The sequence below is a fragment of the Xiphophorus hellerii genome, chromosome 20 (genome assembly GCF_003331165.1).
Source record: "Xiphophorus hellerii strain 12219 chromosome 20, Xiphophorus_hellerii-4.1, whole genome shotgun sequence".
Lineage (NCBI taxonomy): Eukaryota > Metazoa > Chordata > Actinopteri > Cyprinodontiformes > Poeciliidae > Xiphophorus > Xiphophorus hellerii.
The window spans coordinates 34106122-34122541 of record NC_045691.1 but is presented as its reverse complement, the minus strand read 5'-3'; the positions used below and the strand labels follow the sequence as shown (position 1 = coordinate 34122541).

The 16420-nt window shown below is 39.1% G+C and overlaps 1 protein-coding gene across 2 annotated transcripts in view; it reads right to left on the bottom strand.

Annotated features, from left to right (window-relative positions):
* Nucleotides 1–15144, bottom strand: part of shq1 (SHQ1, H/ACA ribonucleoprotein assembly factor) — a 60720-nt gene extending 45576 nt beyond the window's left edge. For both annotated transcript variants that reach the window (XM_032548980.1, XM_032548981.1), the window contains exons 1-7: nucleotides 15015–15144; nucleotides 14037–14193; nucleotides 12466–12530; nucleotides 8553–8681; nucleotides 8274–8431; nucleotides 8069–8181; nucleotides 7898–7995 (exon numbers count right to left, since the gene is read on the bottom strand). In XM_032548980.1, the coding sequence (XP_032404871.1) occupies nucleotides 7898–7995; nucleotides 8069–8181; nucleotides 8274–8431; nucleotides 8553–8681; nucleotides 12466–12530; nucleotides 14037–14179 (706 nt within the window). In that variant the 5' untranslated portion in view covers nucleotides 14180–14193; nucleotides 15015–15144. The remainder of the gene's footprint in view (nucleotides 1–7897; nucleotides 7996–8068; nucleotides 8182–8273; nucleotides 8432–8552; nucleotides 8682–12465; nucleotides 12531–14036; nucleotides 14194–15014) is intronic.
* Nucleotides 15145–16420: the final 1276 nt, after the last annotated feature.

Sequence of the window (16420 nt, the reverse complement as noted above, 5' to 3'; positions counted from 1 at the left end):
GTTCAGCCTCTCCAGCTGCGGTGCAATTCTAGAAGTAATAATTTTTTTTAGGTAGAGAAGCTTGATTTTTTCATGGCTTATTTGTCTCATATTATACTGTGGGGACATAGTGACGCTTTAGTTTTTCTGTGTTTTTTTCTGTGGACTCCAGTAGCCAATAAGTGATATTTTGTTGCCAAATTCACCGTTGTGTCTTTGTGCAATGACAATAAATTAAGTCCAAATCTAATTTATTGAGTGGATCTGTAAAATCCAATGAAGTTTGGAGCTCAAAATGTAAAAGTTCACTGGGTGTGAATACATTTGCAAGGCAATATAGACATATCTTGCATCAATTTTAAAAAATACAAGCAAATTTCTCAGAGTGATGATGCTCCACCACAACTCATAAAAGCCTAATATTTAAATCCACACAGCAGCGATATGAAGCCAAAGGATTTTCTATCAATTCTGCAGAGCCAGTATTACTCACCGCTATGGTCATTCATCATTACCATGAAGCCTGTCAATTCTATTGGGCATTAACCATGAATGCGTTTTGGAGAGCAGAATGATTGGAAATTAATTTCTGACCTAATTCCTCCAGTTGGAAACGGCAGCCGGGCTCGTTGCTGCTCTCTCCAGTTCCAGATGGCGCGACGGCATGAATCAAAATATGCTTCAAAAAATGCTGCTGAGAGTTGGAAAGCTCTCCTGGGCTAAACTCTAAAAGCCAGAGGTCAAATTGCCACTTGATCTGGGCCCTATGATTGAGTCCAGTATCAAATCAAAGGGGGTGTGTGACGAAGGGACTCTAAACACTGGAGCTTCATATCAACAGATGGCCCATTCCCTAATCTGATCCCTGGTTAGGGATCAGATTTGTTTACACATCCAAAATGAAAGTGCAAGAGATACAAAGAGTTTGAGCTGTCAGGACCACTTATACCAGATTGGTGGGTAAATACAGACTCCCAAGCCACCTGGAAGACAGCTGTGGCCCGTCATTGGGCTGAACAGAACAGCACAAAGAAGTTTCTTTCTACTTCATTAGCACCAGTGTTGTGCGGTGAGGTTCATAGCTGGTGAGGCACTGACATAATCATAATCAGATTTACAAATATAGACTCCCTGCATGTTATTGTTTACATACGGAGATTTTGTGCAAGTGGACACCACTGGAGGGCAAAAAGACTTACATTCTTTTACATGTCATCCATAGCCGCGCTGCTGTCTAGAATAATTCCGTTAACTCAATGAAACTTAGACATGTAGGTATTATTAATTTAGTGTTATGCTACACAGTAAAGGGAAAACCCGTTGAAGTACAACTCAAAACCACTTCTTTCTAGCTCTCTCTAGCGGCCAAGCTACAAGCAACTCACACCAACGCAACTTTATGTTTCAGGATTCAACACCAAAAACACTCAAATATTTCCAACATAACATTTCCAACAGAACATTCAGTCTGTTGCAGTAGCTTGTTTATAGACTTAAAGTTTATTTTGCGATTATTAATAAGTGATTCCTGTGATAGATTATAGCTACCGTTGCTACAAGCTGACCTGGTTTGCAGGTTATGTTTCTTTTCTGTGTCTTTTTACACATAGTCTCTGCAAATCGCACATTTCATCAAAAAACAACAAAAAAAAGTATTGCCATCTTACCTTAACTTATAAATGAAGTCCATGTGCTGCTCATTCTCCACAAAAATATCAGTTCATCCAAAACCAAGTCTATCCTCGACACAAGTTGAGAAAAGATGGCAAAGAAAGCAGAAAATGCATTTCTAGCAGGACTTCCACAAAGCCTATCTTTTCTTGTATACCACTTTGTTTGAAAAGAGCGGCTACCCTTCTGTCTCGTAGTTTGAAGCAAACCTTTCAGCTCTGCCTCACCTGTCACTCCTGACCACATGTCACTGATTACCACCCATGTCCACAGCCATCTGTCAGGTGACATATATATCAGATTTAGCAGACAGTAAGAAAGGAGGTTGTGGAGAAAAAAAACTAAAACTCACACACAAGACTTCTAACTCATCAATTGAAAAATATGGCTAACTGTTAAAATCATAAGCACGCCATTTACGATTTGATGGAGAGTCACTTAAACCTTCTGACTGATGCCATTCTTCATTCTCAGCCAAGACTAATGCTGTTCGAGCTGTCAATCAAGCCATTAAGTTTAATTTGGCCCATTTATCTACAACTGCGCTCCAGATTGAGATGCTCTGTCTCAGAAAGCAGAGCAAGGGGAAGAAGAGGACGAGGGGAATAAAAGGCCTGAAAGTCAACCAGTCAAAAAGAAAAAAAAAAGAGTGTGGCAGTGGAACCAGGGTTCCAGAGTGAGACCCATATACTGAGACATTAGTTTTAGTACTCAACCGTCACTGGTTCGAGTCCCGGCCAGATTATCTTTGCTCCCCCTGCTCTCACAACCTGCTTTCTTGTCTGACCACTGTCAATTAAAGGCCAAAAAAGACTTTTTAAAAAAAACGACCAGTCCACTGCTGTGGCACAGAGGTGGAGCATGCTAACCACACACGGAGGACTCGATCCTTGACGAGGATGTCGAGGGTTCGAGTCCTGGCCGTTGACCTTTGTCACAGCCTACTTTTCTGCCGACTCCTTATCAAATGGATGCCACAAGAACCAATAAAATCCTTTAAAAAAAACACACAAAAGAACATGACCAACTGCCAATTCCTCCTGCAAAATTGCGCAATCTGTTTAATCTAAATCTGCTCTTAATCTGATGACATTGGAGTTCTGCACTTCCGCTGTAACAGTGAACACCATGCCACAGCCATACAGCTTAAACAGAGGATGTTCAGGAAGTAGCAGGCTGTTATGAGACCCGGATGGCACAATTAAACACACTGGCAGGAGCAAGAGTTCACAAGTTATCACCTTTGTGTGGAGTAAATGCTACAAAGGCCTCTGGCTATTGGCACCACAAAAATTAAGCAGAGATTGGATAAGAATGGGAAGAGATTGCAAAAAGAGAAGCTGAATTAAAAGCAGAATGAAGATGGTGGGCGAAGACGAGTTGCATTCCAACTCGCCACTCGCTGCACCACGAATGCTGGTGTTTAAACTGGCCAAGAGGCAGAGCAGAGATGAAGCGATTAGAGAAGGTCCAAGTTCAATCCCTGATAATGGTAAGTGTCTTTTCTGCTAAAGAGCCCTAAGGCACTTTAACAAAGAGTGCAGCTCACTAACAAATGAGCTGATGTCTCACTCTCCCAGAGGAGGACAGCAAGGGGAAAAAAGCCCAAGTGTCCTTTTGAGTATTAATGTGTTGTTAGACAACCATGACGGTGTCTGGCGCATACAATAGCCGGCTGTATGGTTTCTGTTTACAGCTCTGCATATGAACTGTTTCAAGTGTGTCTAGGGAAGATTTTAAGTGGTAGTCCTGGCAACAGAAAAATGGTGAAAACACAGACGGGCAACTGTGGCTCTGTGGGTAGTCATCTTCCTCCTGTCACATGTCGATGTGCCCCTGGGCAAGGCACTTAACCGGTCGGTAGGCAACTTGCCTACCGATCTGCGTATTGGTGGATAAATGTGTGTGCGTTTGGGAGTGCGAATGGGTGAATGTGTCTCCAGTGTAAAGCGCTTTGAGTGGTCAAAAATAATTGGAGAAGCGCCTTATAAGATCAGTCCATTTACCGTACTTCTTTTAGTTGTACAACTAAGAAAAAAATCTGTCTAGATCTTGCAAAAAATAAAAATAAAGCAAAAAACAAACTCAACTGTTTAAATAGTTTTCCTACTAATGTCTGCAAGGGGCATTTGGGGATATAAAAGCAAAATGTACTTTTAGGTGAAGCTTGAATTGCTTGCAAAATCCTGCACAAAGCAAACTTGGGCTGTGCATCCTAGGTGCATAAAGGAGTATTATCAAAGATCCTTCCTTTCAGCAGGTATTAGAAGCAATAACCAGGGTTTTCCCTGGTATACTAAAAGCCCAATGAAGCCCCACCAGGCTAAAACTTTATTGATTTTTTTTTTTTAATTGTATAAAATAGTTTTTTTAATACACCAGTAACCCCGGACTGCAGAGCAGAATCATTCCGCAAAGGCGGGTTTATAGTTGATGCACTGAACATGGCATAAAGCTGGCCATGTGTAGAAATCACACCATTGGAGCCTCTGCACATTGGCTGCTGTTGTGGCTGGCTCTCTGAAATTTACCTCAGTATGGTTAACGCCCCATTTCTCACTCAAACTGGACAATTTGGAAGGTGTTCTTTTAGAGAAGCTTCACCTGCATTTATATTTACCCCCTGTGAGAAAACATGTTTCTTCAATAAGGTATGAGTGAAGTTTAAAAGCCACCTCATTTGATCTGCTTGTGCAAATCGCAAATATTACCTATACCTATGCTTGCGCTTTCAGGGTGCGCATTGTGCGTGCCGTGCAGTGAAGATCTATATTTGTGAACAAAGAATTATGTGTAGCATGTACTTTGACACCTCACATACGCTGCCCAGTGCGTGGCTCTGTGTCTACGGTGCAGCTTGATGAATGTCTATTCATGTGTTCCCGGTCACAGTGCATTAATGGGCAATGGTTCAGCCCATGGAAGAGCTGTCGTGCTCTCCTCACAGTCACGCAGAATGTTGGGGGTTTTTTGTGTTCATGTTTTGTTTTTTGCAGTGCCATACATTGCTTCAAACTGCGCCATATCAAATGTCACTCCAGTCAGACATAGTTGCTACGCACAGCCGCTCAGAGTACAGAGAAATTTGGTCCATAATGCCATGACTACCAAAACAAATGTTCTCTGTTTGCTAACATTTTAGCCGCCATATTTAACACAAAACTCTATAGACACAAAATGGAACAGTTTGGTCTCTACTAGTGCAACATAAATGAAATCTCCTTGTTTGTCCCTCTGTATCCAGCAGAGAGATGTGCAGTGCAGCAGGTCTAGCTAGTCATGCAGGGCCAGTCCAATGTCGTATGAGGACCATGAGCAGAATTTGATTTATGGACCCCTGTTGCTAAGAACATCAGCACCACTTACTGCATTTCACCATAGATTTAATAGAATCAGGGAGAGGGAGTCTTGTTTAATTGGCCGAGTCTAAAAGCAATCAGTGATAATTGTAGTTTACTGAGATATATGAGTTTGAGTTCTGTTTGCTAAAACAGAACTCAAACTCAGAAATTAAACTCAAATATCAGACTGTTGCTATGGTAACAAAAAAATCTATGAAAATTGTTCTTTGCATTTTTACAAAGCAAAGTTGCCAGATCTTTAAAATCTTCAATTTAAATGTTACACAATTTAAAATCTTTTTTTTAATTTATGCTGAAACCATTAAATCAAATTTGGCAGCATAGTCTCACTAAATGTTAACTTTCTATATATGTGGTCTGTGTTAAAATGTTAGCATTTATAGGGCCCCTGAAGGCCTGAGATGCCTTAAGCAGCTGCTGAATTAATTTGGATTTAACAGAAGTGCAAATCATTGATATTTGTTTTAATTGCATTTTTTTATTTGTTGGTTTTAAGACTATAGTTGTGTGTTTAAATAGCATTTCACTGACAATTTTTCATAACATAATTACCAGAGGTATGACCAAGTCACTGTGTTGCAAGTCTCAAGTAAGTCTCAAGTCTTTGTCCTCAAGTCCGAGTCAAGTCTCAAGTAAAGACAGGCAAAAGTCGAGTCAAGTCTCAAGTCAGGAACCTTTAATTTCAAGTCATTTCGAGTCGTTTTTATTATTATTTTTTTTTTATAATTTGCAATTATACATAAAATTCAAATAACAGACCATTTGTTCTTTTTAAAATATGTATTTATCTCAAATGATAGAACATGTGTAGCTGAACACAAAGTATAAAAAACATTTTTAAATTGGACCACTTTATTGCCCAGTTCTGTTAAACTTGATATTCAATAAAAAAAAGACAAAAATGCTGACATTTCCACAGCACAATACAAAGAACCATAACAGCAGTTTTTTCCTCTTTTCTCTGACCTGTCAAAACAATATATTGTCAATATAATTTCCCAACGTAGATGTCTTCAAATACACCAACCATCCTTAGATGATACTAGACCCGGCTCATCATCATGATGGGACAGAGAGACTCTGTTCCCTGTGTTCAGGTCCAGAATCTGCTTTCTGTTCCGGAGCCCCGCTCACTATCCACCGGCTTCCTGAGCTAACACGGTGCACATTATTTGTGGAGGCATTTGAAGGACCGGATTTATGGTAAATCATCACCAATTTAACCCGGAGTACACATGCTAACACGAAGTTAGCTATAGTCAACTATCTTACAGCAAAAGAAAAGTGCCACCTACCGATCTTTGTGAAGCTTCAAATGCAGGACAAAGTTGGACGTCGTGGCATCTCCATCCGATATTCTCTTCTTGCATGTTTTACAAGTTGCAGTTCGTTTTTTAGTCGAAAGTTCATAACCTACGTAGCCAAAAGAAATTACTCGCGGAAGCATATTCGAGCGGTTATTTCGTATTTCGTTCCCTGAGCTCTGTAGCTTTGCCGCGTTTTTTTAAACGTCCAAATCCTGTTAATTTGATTGGTTGTGCTGCAGCTACGTACACATACATACATAAGGAGAGAGGAAAAACACAGTGACGGTCTGCGCATATTGATACGGAATGAGTGACATTAATTAATGACGCCACTTTATAAATAATGTGTTTTAAATTTTAAGACTTTGAGTAAAAAATATCAAGTCTTTTCAAGTAAACAGCTTCAAGTCGAGTCAAGTCCCAAGTCAATGGCATGAAAGTCAAAGTCAAGTCCGAGTCTTTGAGCATTTTTTCAAGTCAAGTCTCAAGTCGTGATTTTAACGACTCGAGTCTGACTCGAGTCCAAGTCATGTGACTCGAGTCCCCACCTCTGATAATTACCCAGTAATATTTTTATATTTCTTGTCAACATCTTTTAATATTAAAACTTTTTTCTTATGCTGAAAAATGTTTTTCTTACTGTACAGTGTGTTATTCTTACTTTTGTTTTTGTATTTGTGTTTGTTTTGTACATGCTTCTACTTGCCAGTCACTTTGCTGCTGGTACACCTGAATTTCCCCACTAAAGGTCTATTCTATTTCAGCATAAGTTACAATATCCAACAAAGGTTTCTCAAGATTCTAAGTAGCCTATCGTGAGAGCCATTTTTTTTTTTTTACAATACCCAGCAAAAATGTAGCAAGCTCCAGTGTTACTTTTTTTTAAGTCTGCCACTATTTTTGAAATATTCCAAATAATTTTCAGCTATCCAGCAAACATTTTAAAAGACGGAAGATCTGTCTTTGCTCCACCACTAAAAAACACAGAATTTCCACTAATTGAAGTTTGTATTGTTCTTGCGATTAAGCATATTATTCAAGCTCATCTCTCCTGACACCTAAATAACAGGAGCATGGACAACAATTTTGATAGAAAATAACTGTAAATTGTGTAGATTTCTTCTTTGTATATTTTCAAGAGAATTGCATACAGAGCCCCAAATCCATGTTAAAATTATTACAAAATGGCATGTTGGTGCGTATCCCATATGGTGCTGACTAGGGGTTGTAAATAATGATGATGTTTCCTTCTCCACAACAAGGAGGTGCAAAAGTCTCCTACATGGCAATTAAAAAAAAAAACTCCTGCTTTTCTGTAAAATGTTTTTGTGCTAAGATGAGGTGTTTTTCGGGTGTATCAAAATTTGTATATTTAGCAGTATGTGATTATATTTGTTGTATAGGTAGATTTCACGCAAACACCATAAAGTCAACTAAGCAAATACGGGAAGAAATGCTCATACAACAACCATATTTTAAGCACTTTTCAGGAGAATAAGTAGCTCTCTTTATTTACTTTTAATAAAGTAGGTCTACCATTAACTCTAACTCCACATAAGATAGAATAAATAAACTCACCAGATTCCCCTTTCTGCTCCATAGAAGGACTCAGCTTAGACCACCATGGTGTAAACTTCAGCAAGCGATTTATCTCATTGTCTTCAAACAAGTCAGCTCTGAAAAGACAGAGATGTTATCAGCCCCAAACAACAGAGAAAATAAGGTTGGGGATTAATAATCTTTACTCACAAATAATGGTCAGAAGAGAAAGCCAATGTCTCTGCCTCCAGCCGAGCCCGACGTCTCTCGGAAGCCAATGCTTCCTCTGGGTTCTTGACTTCAATCACGTCACCGAGTTCCTCCTTCAAGGTATACAGCATCACAGAAATATATTTGTATTACCCATTTAAAATTTTAAATTTAAAATTTAGGAATGTTTCTCCACAAAACCAACCTGCAATCGCGCAAACACTCCGGACCTTTGATTAGCGAAGCCGTATTTCTGCATGGCTCCCAGCTCCTCTTCAGATCGATCTGTGTAAACTTCCTGTTCCAGCTGCCAGTCAAACTCTTCTTCATCCTCCTCCTCATCATCTCCTGTGGTTTCACTGCCTGTTTCCAGAGATCAAGGAGTCAAGTTCAATCCCTCAACAATCAAATGTTGCAACATTTACCTAAGTTCAAAAGTGACTTCTTTAACACAGCAAACCTATAGAATAATTCTGGGACTCACCAGCACTCAAATCTTCCACCAGAGGTTTTGCTGATCGGGAGCCTTTTGGTGCGAGGAGACTAGTGAGCATTTGAAGCCCTCCAAAGTGCTCCCCTCTTGTTTCCTTAGGGGCCTTAAGTGTGAAAACACCTACAGCAAAGAAAACATGGAAGGTGAATTATAACCCTTTCAGAACTCCAGAGAAATAAGATCCAAACATCCAGGATACATTTATGTAAGCACACTTCCAGGAAGATTGCTTGTTAATTAAATATAGCACAAAATGATCATCTCTTGGTAGAGATACGGGGTGGTTTTATAAAACAGAGGATTTCCAGCTTGACAATATAAAGTGCGGCCAAGTTGCCCTCCCACCAACACTCTTTGGTGTGGATGCAATTGCTGAAGGAAGACAATATATTTTAGTTTCTATAAAGTGTTTAAAAATGAGAGCAGAGGAAGCCCAGATATGTAGGGATCTGCTTACATTTGAACTATATTTACTATTATATGTTGACAAGTCTGCCGTTGATTCAGGCTGCAACAAACTGAGAAAGAGACAGACGTTCAGCAGATAAAGTTAGGTTTTAGCCATCATCATTGCATGCATGAATGGATGCAGGTTGGCAAGATTTTGTGGAATTTCAAAGTTTGATTAAGGATAAAGACAAATGGCTATTGCTGTTTTACTACCGAAATAGTATCGGCACTAATTACAAATATAGAATAGAAATTAAAGCTGAAGTAGGTAACTTTTTTAATTGTATTTTTGACATATTTGTTAAAACTGCCACTATGTCATGACAGTATGCAATATGAGACAGATAAAATGAGAAGAAAATCCAGCTCCTCTGCCTCCCCCCTGTGATCCAACTACCATTTGCCGAAATACACCCAGTCAGAGCCAACAAATTAGAGCCAGGAAGACTGCTTAAGCGCTGTCAATCATGCTCGTATACACAGTGCTCACACCCTAGCTCTCTGCTATGCTACAGCTCCTCCCCCCACGGGGGTGAGAATGACTACCGATGAGTAAACAGTTTTCTGTGACATTAAGTTGATTTTCCAGCACCAGTTTTGCAATGTTCAGGTAAAGTCCATCATTTCTGAAAGTTGCATATGCATAAAACATATGTAACTTTGCAAATAGAAGCTACAATTTTTACATACCGTACATTTTTTAGGAATTACAAAAATTGCACAATTACAATACTTTTGAGGATCTGTTTTTTCTTTTTCTATGTAAAATTTAAGAATCCTATGGAGTAGCTACTTTTACTGACTTTAAAACACACTAGCTCATTTGAAGTAGACTGCTTATATAACTAAAAAGGTCAAACATGACTGATGAGTTCAACAATGTAGCCACACCACAGAGATGGTCGCTTTAAAGATCTCATAAAATTTCAATGCACTCCAGTGTTGGAGCTTGAACCAATTTGCAAGAGAAGGTGACTAATTGTTTAAGAATGGAGAGCCTTCGAAGCGGGACGTTAATGATTGCTCATTAGAAGACTAAACAAGGACACTCATTAGCAGAAGCTTTATTAGCAAACATTGCAGGCTCATACTGACATTTTGTTAGCTGCAGATATGCTGACACTTGGGTAAAAGACATGTCACTGATCAAGAAGGTAGACACTACTATACAAATGTCAGAAATAATTATATGACACTAAAATTCAAATACATATTATATAAAAAAAGAAAAATAAATAAATACAGATCTAATAAAAAAGAAAAAGAAAAGTCACATATGATCTGAGTCACAGATTGCCCCCAGCTAGTAACCATTGTAGCATCACAGACGGTTCCAGTGGGTATTTAAATGAGTGGAATAACATGATCAGTTAAGTCAATTAAGAATGGCTGATTTACCAAATCAGTGATTCAGCCTTGGGACGAGATAGTGATGCCCCAAGGACCAATCATTAAAAGCAGCCAAAGCCTGCTGTCCCAGAATCTTGTTGGAATGTAATAAATAACAACAACAGTGGTTAAACAAAAGCTTTGAACTTGGGCTGTGCATTAAAGCTTTTCTTTACTCTGCCCCAATGCACTAAACGTGCATTCACACCAGCCTTGTTTAGTCTGCTTTAATCAAACTCTAGTTTGTTTCCCTAGAAACTCCAGTTCTTTTGGGGAGGTATGAATGCTCTGGCACGGTTCGAATGCATATGTGAACGCCCAGCGGACTGGAGACCACTCCAAAAGCAGGAAGTTGACAGAGCATTCTGGGTAAATACAACCAAAACAAACGTATGTTACTGGTAGCAGGACAAATTATTTGTGGTCTTTTGCCAAAGACAAAGGAGAAGTCCTACAACCGCTAAAATTTGACACCACTCCATTTTACAAAGAAGGAAATCAAGCTCAGTGTCTTCTTCAGAGGTTTTTGTGTTGTTTCCTTCAGTTGTTCTTGGTGCAGCACCATCACAGGTGAGGGGGGGAGCAGGTTTTTCATTTGGTTTATTTGACAGTGCAGTGAGAAAGCGAACTAAAAATGTAACAAATGTTGCAATTCATGTTTGGATAGGCCTGTCACGATAGCAAATTTTGCTGAGCGATTAATTGTCTCAAAAAATTATTGCGATAAACGATAATATTGTCTGAAGACCTTTTTACACTGATTTAATGGAAATGACGTAATAATGCATGTGATTTCCTGCCAAAGATAGATACACTTTATTTTCAAAAGAATATTTAACACTGGAGCTGATAAACTAAATAAACAAAACAACCAAAAACAAAATGGATTCTCAGTCTCCATTAACAAAAAATGTACTTGATAAAAACTAAACAACATAAAGCCAAAGTGGAAATAAATACTGCATTCAACCCAAAGAGTGCAGATTATGAAGTCTGTATATTATGTTGCCCTTCAGTAATAATTAGATTTAAATAGAGAAGATGGGCACATCGACTACCTGATGCAATATTTCACACTACATGATTTTTTGCTCCTATTTTTCCCCTTACGACAATCTTAGACCTTTGGTCTTCCTAAGATTGTGTGGTGTGTTACAGTAGATCGTCGTTGCCGCTCCGATCTAAATCAGGGTTTTCCCCGACTGGGAGCGTTAATGCAGCCTGTTGAATGTGACAGGCAGCCAATCAGAAAGCGCGGATTCTCCTCCGCGCTTTCTGAGGGGAAATTACAGAGGGGAATCCCAAACAGCTGACACGGCGCAACCCGAAGTCCAGCGGACATTGGAGATGATATGAGGAAACAACATTAATGTTTATCCAACATTTTGTGCAAAGAATATAGAAATGACAAGGGGAGGAGTTGGAGCGAAATTGCTACCGCAGTTGATAAACCCGGTAACTTTTCAGCTGTTCTTCGTTAACGTGACATAAATAGGTTCTAATGATTTTCATTCAGTCAGGACTTTACGCTGACACTAGCCACATGCATTGCAGGTAGATTGTAGTAAAGCATTGATTAATGCCTGGTTTTAAAATTAGTTCACTGAACTTGTAGCCATTATTTTGTGCCCATTGTTGGACACCACACGGCAGGAACGAACCCGATCGAACCGTTATACCAAGGATTTCTGTCGGTTAATGTGTGGTCTGTCAGGTTTTGAAAATGGGCCGACAATCGGCCGACAGCTCTAAGATCCTGTAGTGTGCACTGGGCTTTACACTAAGGAAATGAGGAAGGGAGGATCAGTGGAGAGCACCGGAGTTGAGCCTTTTTTCATTCGGTGTCATCAACAGAAAGAGAAAAAGGTCGGGAGAGACGATAATGCCGATAATTGAAATGACGTCGATAGTTTTAATTTATCGTACGATTAATCGATTTATCGTTTATCGCGACAGGCCTATGTTTGGATTTTGGAATAATCTGAGCAGAGAGGTTTTGAACAAACCAGAAATTTGCAAGTCTTTCATGATTGAAACGTATTATTTCAATAATGATCCGACTCACCTTTATCAATGTCAAACGTAGCTTTTTCTGTTCCATCTTCAACAATTCTTCCAGGAAGACTTAATCTAATAGTAATAAGAGTTTGTATATTAGAACCAAAATCGGCAAAACAGAAAAAAACACACACTTAAAATCAATCACAGCTGACATTACATGGCACTACAGGGCCCGGCCTGGCCCAGTCCCATTGTACTCTGGCCCTGGCTGTTTTGCATTGAGCGGAGTACGATGTCAAAGGCGGACAGGACCTTCATGTTAATCAAATTCCTGATGAAGCTGCAGAGGCAATCTACCCAGAGACCGTGGAGCAGTTTTGATCTTGGTTGTCCCATCCAGCTGACTCGGTAAACGCTTGTCAGTGAAGAATCTGAAGGAAGCATTTATCTTATCCTACTAATAAAAAAGAAAAAAAAATTCCTCTGAGTGTTCTGTCTGGTCCTGCTGAACTACTGCTGTTGCTTGTGGGATTCCCCTCCTGGAGGAGGAGTTACTTCTTTTTGTTAGAAAAATTAATAATCCAAAAAAAAAAAAACATTTTTTTTTTTTATTATTATTATTTTTTGTCATTAATTTAATCCGGATTGCATGCGTCTCTGTTGCTCTGAGCATTTCACTGGCGGAGCAAATTTATTCCTAAAAGATAGGTTTATAGTTTATGCATTTAAAGCCGGGAGAGCAGACCAATCACATCGCTGGTGCCTCTGCGCGTTGAAGCCCGTGCTACCACTGCTTCATCTCTTAAGCGCGCCTCCTTTCACTCAGACTGGACACAGGCTGACCTATATGGATATTTACATCAACCCCCTATGAGGAATTATTTTTCTTTGGCGAACTCCACATTGAGGTACGAGTTTAAAACCCACTGCGTTAGCTCTGGTTGCGCAGCTCTCTGTGAACCACAGGAATAACCTGTAGTTGCACTATCGGACGTGCGCATTGAGCGATTGGTGAGAATGATTTATCTTTATGAACAAACAATTATGCGTCGTTTACATCTCAATACGCTGCCCAGCGTGTGGCTCTGTCTACATTTTAATTGTATTTTTTGATTTATTGCTTTTAAGACTTGTGGGGTTGTGGGATTAGACAGCATTTCACTGGCGATGTTTTCCCGTAACATAATTACCCAGTAATATTTTTACTTTTTCTGTCTACCTAACATCTTTTAATACAAAACCATGGTGGACTGCCTTGGTGCCCCGAGCACTGGGCTTAGCAAGTTTTCTGCAGTCATTACTATAATTTACAAACTTACAGGTAAGAATAGATTATGACAGGAATTTTTTGACGCCTCATGTTAAAATAGCAGACTTTGAGAAAGTCTAAACGCAAAATAAATGCTCCTCTGACCCAGAGATCCGGAAGAGGACTCGTCTCTGTCCCTCAACAGCTGACTCCAAACCAGCCTCGTCTGGCCAGCCTGATTGGAACCACAGCTCTCTGGTTCCAGGTGAAGGTGGGACGGGGCTGGAAGTGCTAATGCAGAAATGCTCGCCAGGCCAGCTCAGGCCAGCCCGGGTCAACTGTGCAGTGCAAATGGGACTTTAGTAAGAGTACACTAGTCAACTCACCTAAGGAAGTAGGGCTTTGCATAGAACTTGAAATCTGTCCCATCGATGAACAGGTCAAACTCTGATGTTCTGGTGTAAGGCACTCTGATGCAGATGGTTAGATAATCTGGATCCTGACTCAGGTCAAACGCAGGAGTGATCATGATGTAATACCGACCTGCAGCGGGAAGACAGCAAGAATCATCAGTTCACTTACTGCATTCCAACTAAAGGCACCAAGCTTTTAATATAGCACCCAGCTCGCCACCTGGTGGATGACTTAGTTGTTGACAATTTGGTTATATTGCAGAAGACACGTGTTTCTAACAGGGAAGATTGTAAACAAAACCTTATGTGTAGCACAACAGCACAATAGATAAAAATGGTATGATTTCTAAAGAGAATTGTTTACTTATTAGACGTTCTTCCCAATACCGAAAGCATAATGGTAACTTCCAAAACTCATATGAAAGGAGGTTTTATGTACTGACAAAGGTTTGAGCCGAATAATTTGTTTTTGGACAAGTATTCCAGTGTATAATATCCCATAAAGCTAATGCCTTCCCGGGCATTAGCTTTATCATTAAAAGCACAAAATTTCCCTGATACAGAGAGTTCACTTGGCAAACCTGAAGCTGAAGGCTTAAAATTACTTTTTAGCGTTGAGTATCTATAAATAAATAGTTTAATTCGTTTGTAAGTAGCCCGAAATTAAACATAGGCCACCAGCATCATAAATTATTAGATGTTTGTCCAAGAAACGAAACATTTTGCCGCGGACATAAAACTTATGGTAATTCCAATGGTTTTTAAAGGGAGTTAAACAGGCGCTACAGCTAGCCGCTGTAGCGTACAGGAAGCTAACACGTGATGTATTTCCTCGTGACTTTCAGTGTAACAGCTGAAAGAAGATTTTTGCTCTGTCCCACGCGCTGCAGGCGAACTGTTTCAGGACACTGTTACGATACTTAAAGATATACAGGAACATAAATAACTCACCCCAAACAAGCTGGGCTATAGCAAAAAGCTCTCACTGCCGTTTAATCTCGAGTCCATATTTTACCGTAATATGAAGTGTTAAACGGCAGTTCAAATGAGTCTGAGGTAAAAACAGGAAGCAAGCATCTTTCTCGTGAACGCTGTCCGCACACACTGAATACTAAAAATATACGCACGGAGTATAAAATAGTAAGTCTTATTTATAATAGTAAGGCATATTTCAAACTACAATGTCTTTTCTTCACTCACTTTTGCACAGTGAGTAAATTTGTTTCTGGATATTTTCAAATCTGTATTATCAAAAAATTACTGCATAAATTTAGTTCCACAGGTTGAAGTTTCAGCTTGAAGTGTACTCTGCCTAATTCCTAACCCGTCATAAATATAGAAAAACTAGATAATATAATTTTTTTTCCCGGAGTTTTGTAAAGAAAAAACATTTTAGAAATGTTCTCTTTATAACGATATGCAAACTTGTTTAAAATAAGAATGTTTCTTGTTATACAAATAATCTATGTTGTTATAACAAGATATAAAACTTGTCATAACAAGATTTATAGCTCATTAAAACCAAAATGTTCTTGTTTAAATATATAGCGATACTTTGCAGGATGTTTGACATCTGGAAGAAACAGAGTGGCTACGCAAGTGTTTAACTGCCAAGCTTAGGAAATAAATTCAGGAGAAATATCTCATGATGAGCAATGTTCTCTTTTAAGCAAGATACAAAACTCGTTTAAACAGGAACGTTTCTTCTTGTAGCAAGAAACTTGTTTTATCGTTTTTTGTCTAAATGAGAAAACTTGTCATTTTAATGAGTTTTGCATTAATGTTTCTTTGTGTAACGATTTTGGCATCAAAATTTCTTGTTTGCATCTCATTGTAACAAGAATATTTCTTGTTATAGTGAGATACTCCTCCTGAATTTATTTCCTATCTCTGGCACCCATGATCTAAAACTATGGGTATATGTGGAAGTCCAAAAGTACCACCAAATGTGGCAAGATCAATACTTCAGGCTCACAATTGCTTTTAAATTTTACTTCTATTTTTTTATTAGTCTCTCAACCCTAGCTCAAAAGAGTTTTTGGTTTTAATTTGCTCTCAAATAATATTTTGCACTTTCTGTAGGAAGAAATGCAATTACATGTGTAATTAAAATATTTTGTAGACACCTATAAACTTTACCCAAATCCTGTCCTAAAATTTAGCAAAACAATTAAAAGGGAAAACCACAAAAACATCGTAGGCCTAAGGTAAGAAGTTTCATTCTAGATCACATAAGTAATAGAAAGTATTGGCATTGATATCGGCAACACTGGCCCTGTATTTGGTATGGCATCGATACCAAAATATGCAGTACCGCACAGCTCTGGTGTCTGGATGTGCCAACTGGTAACTCCCCA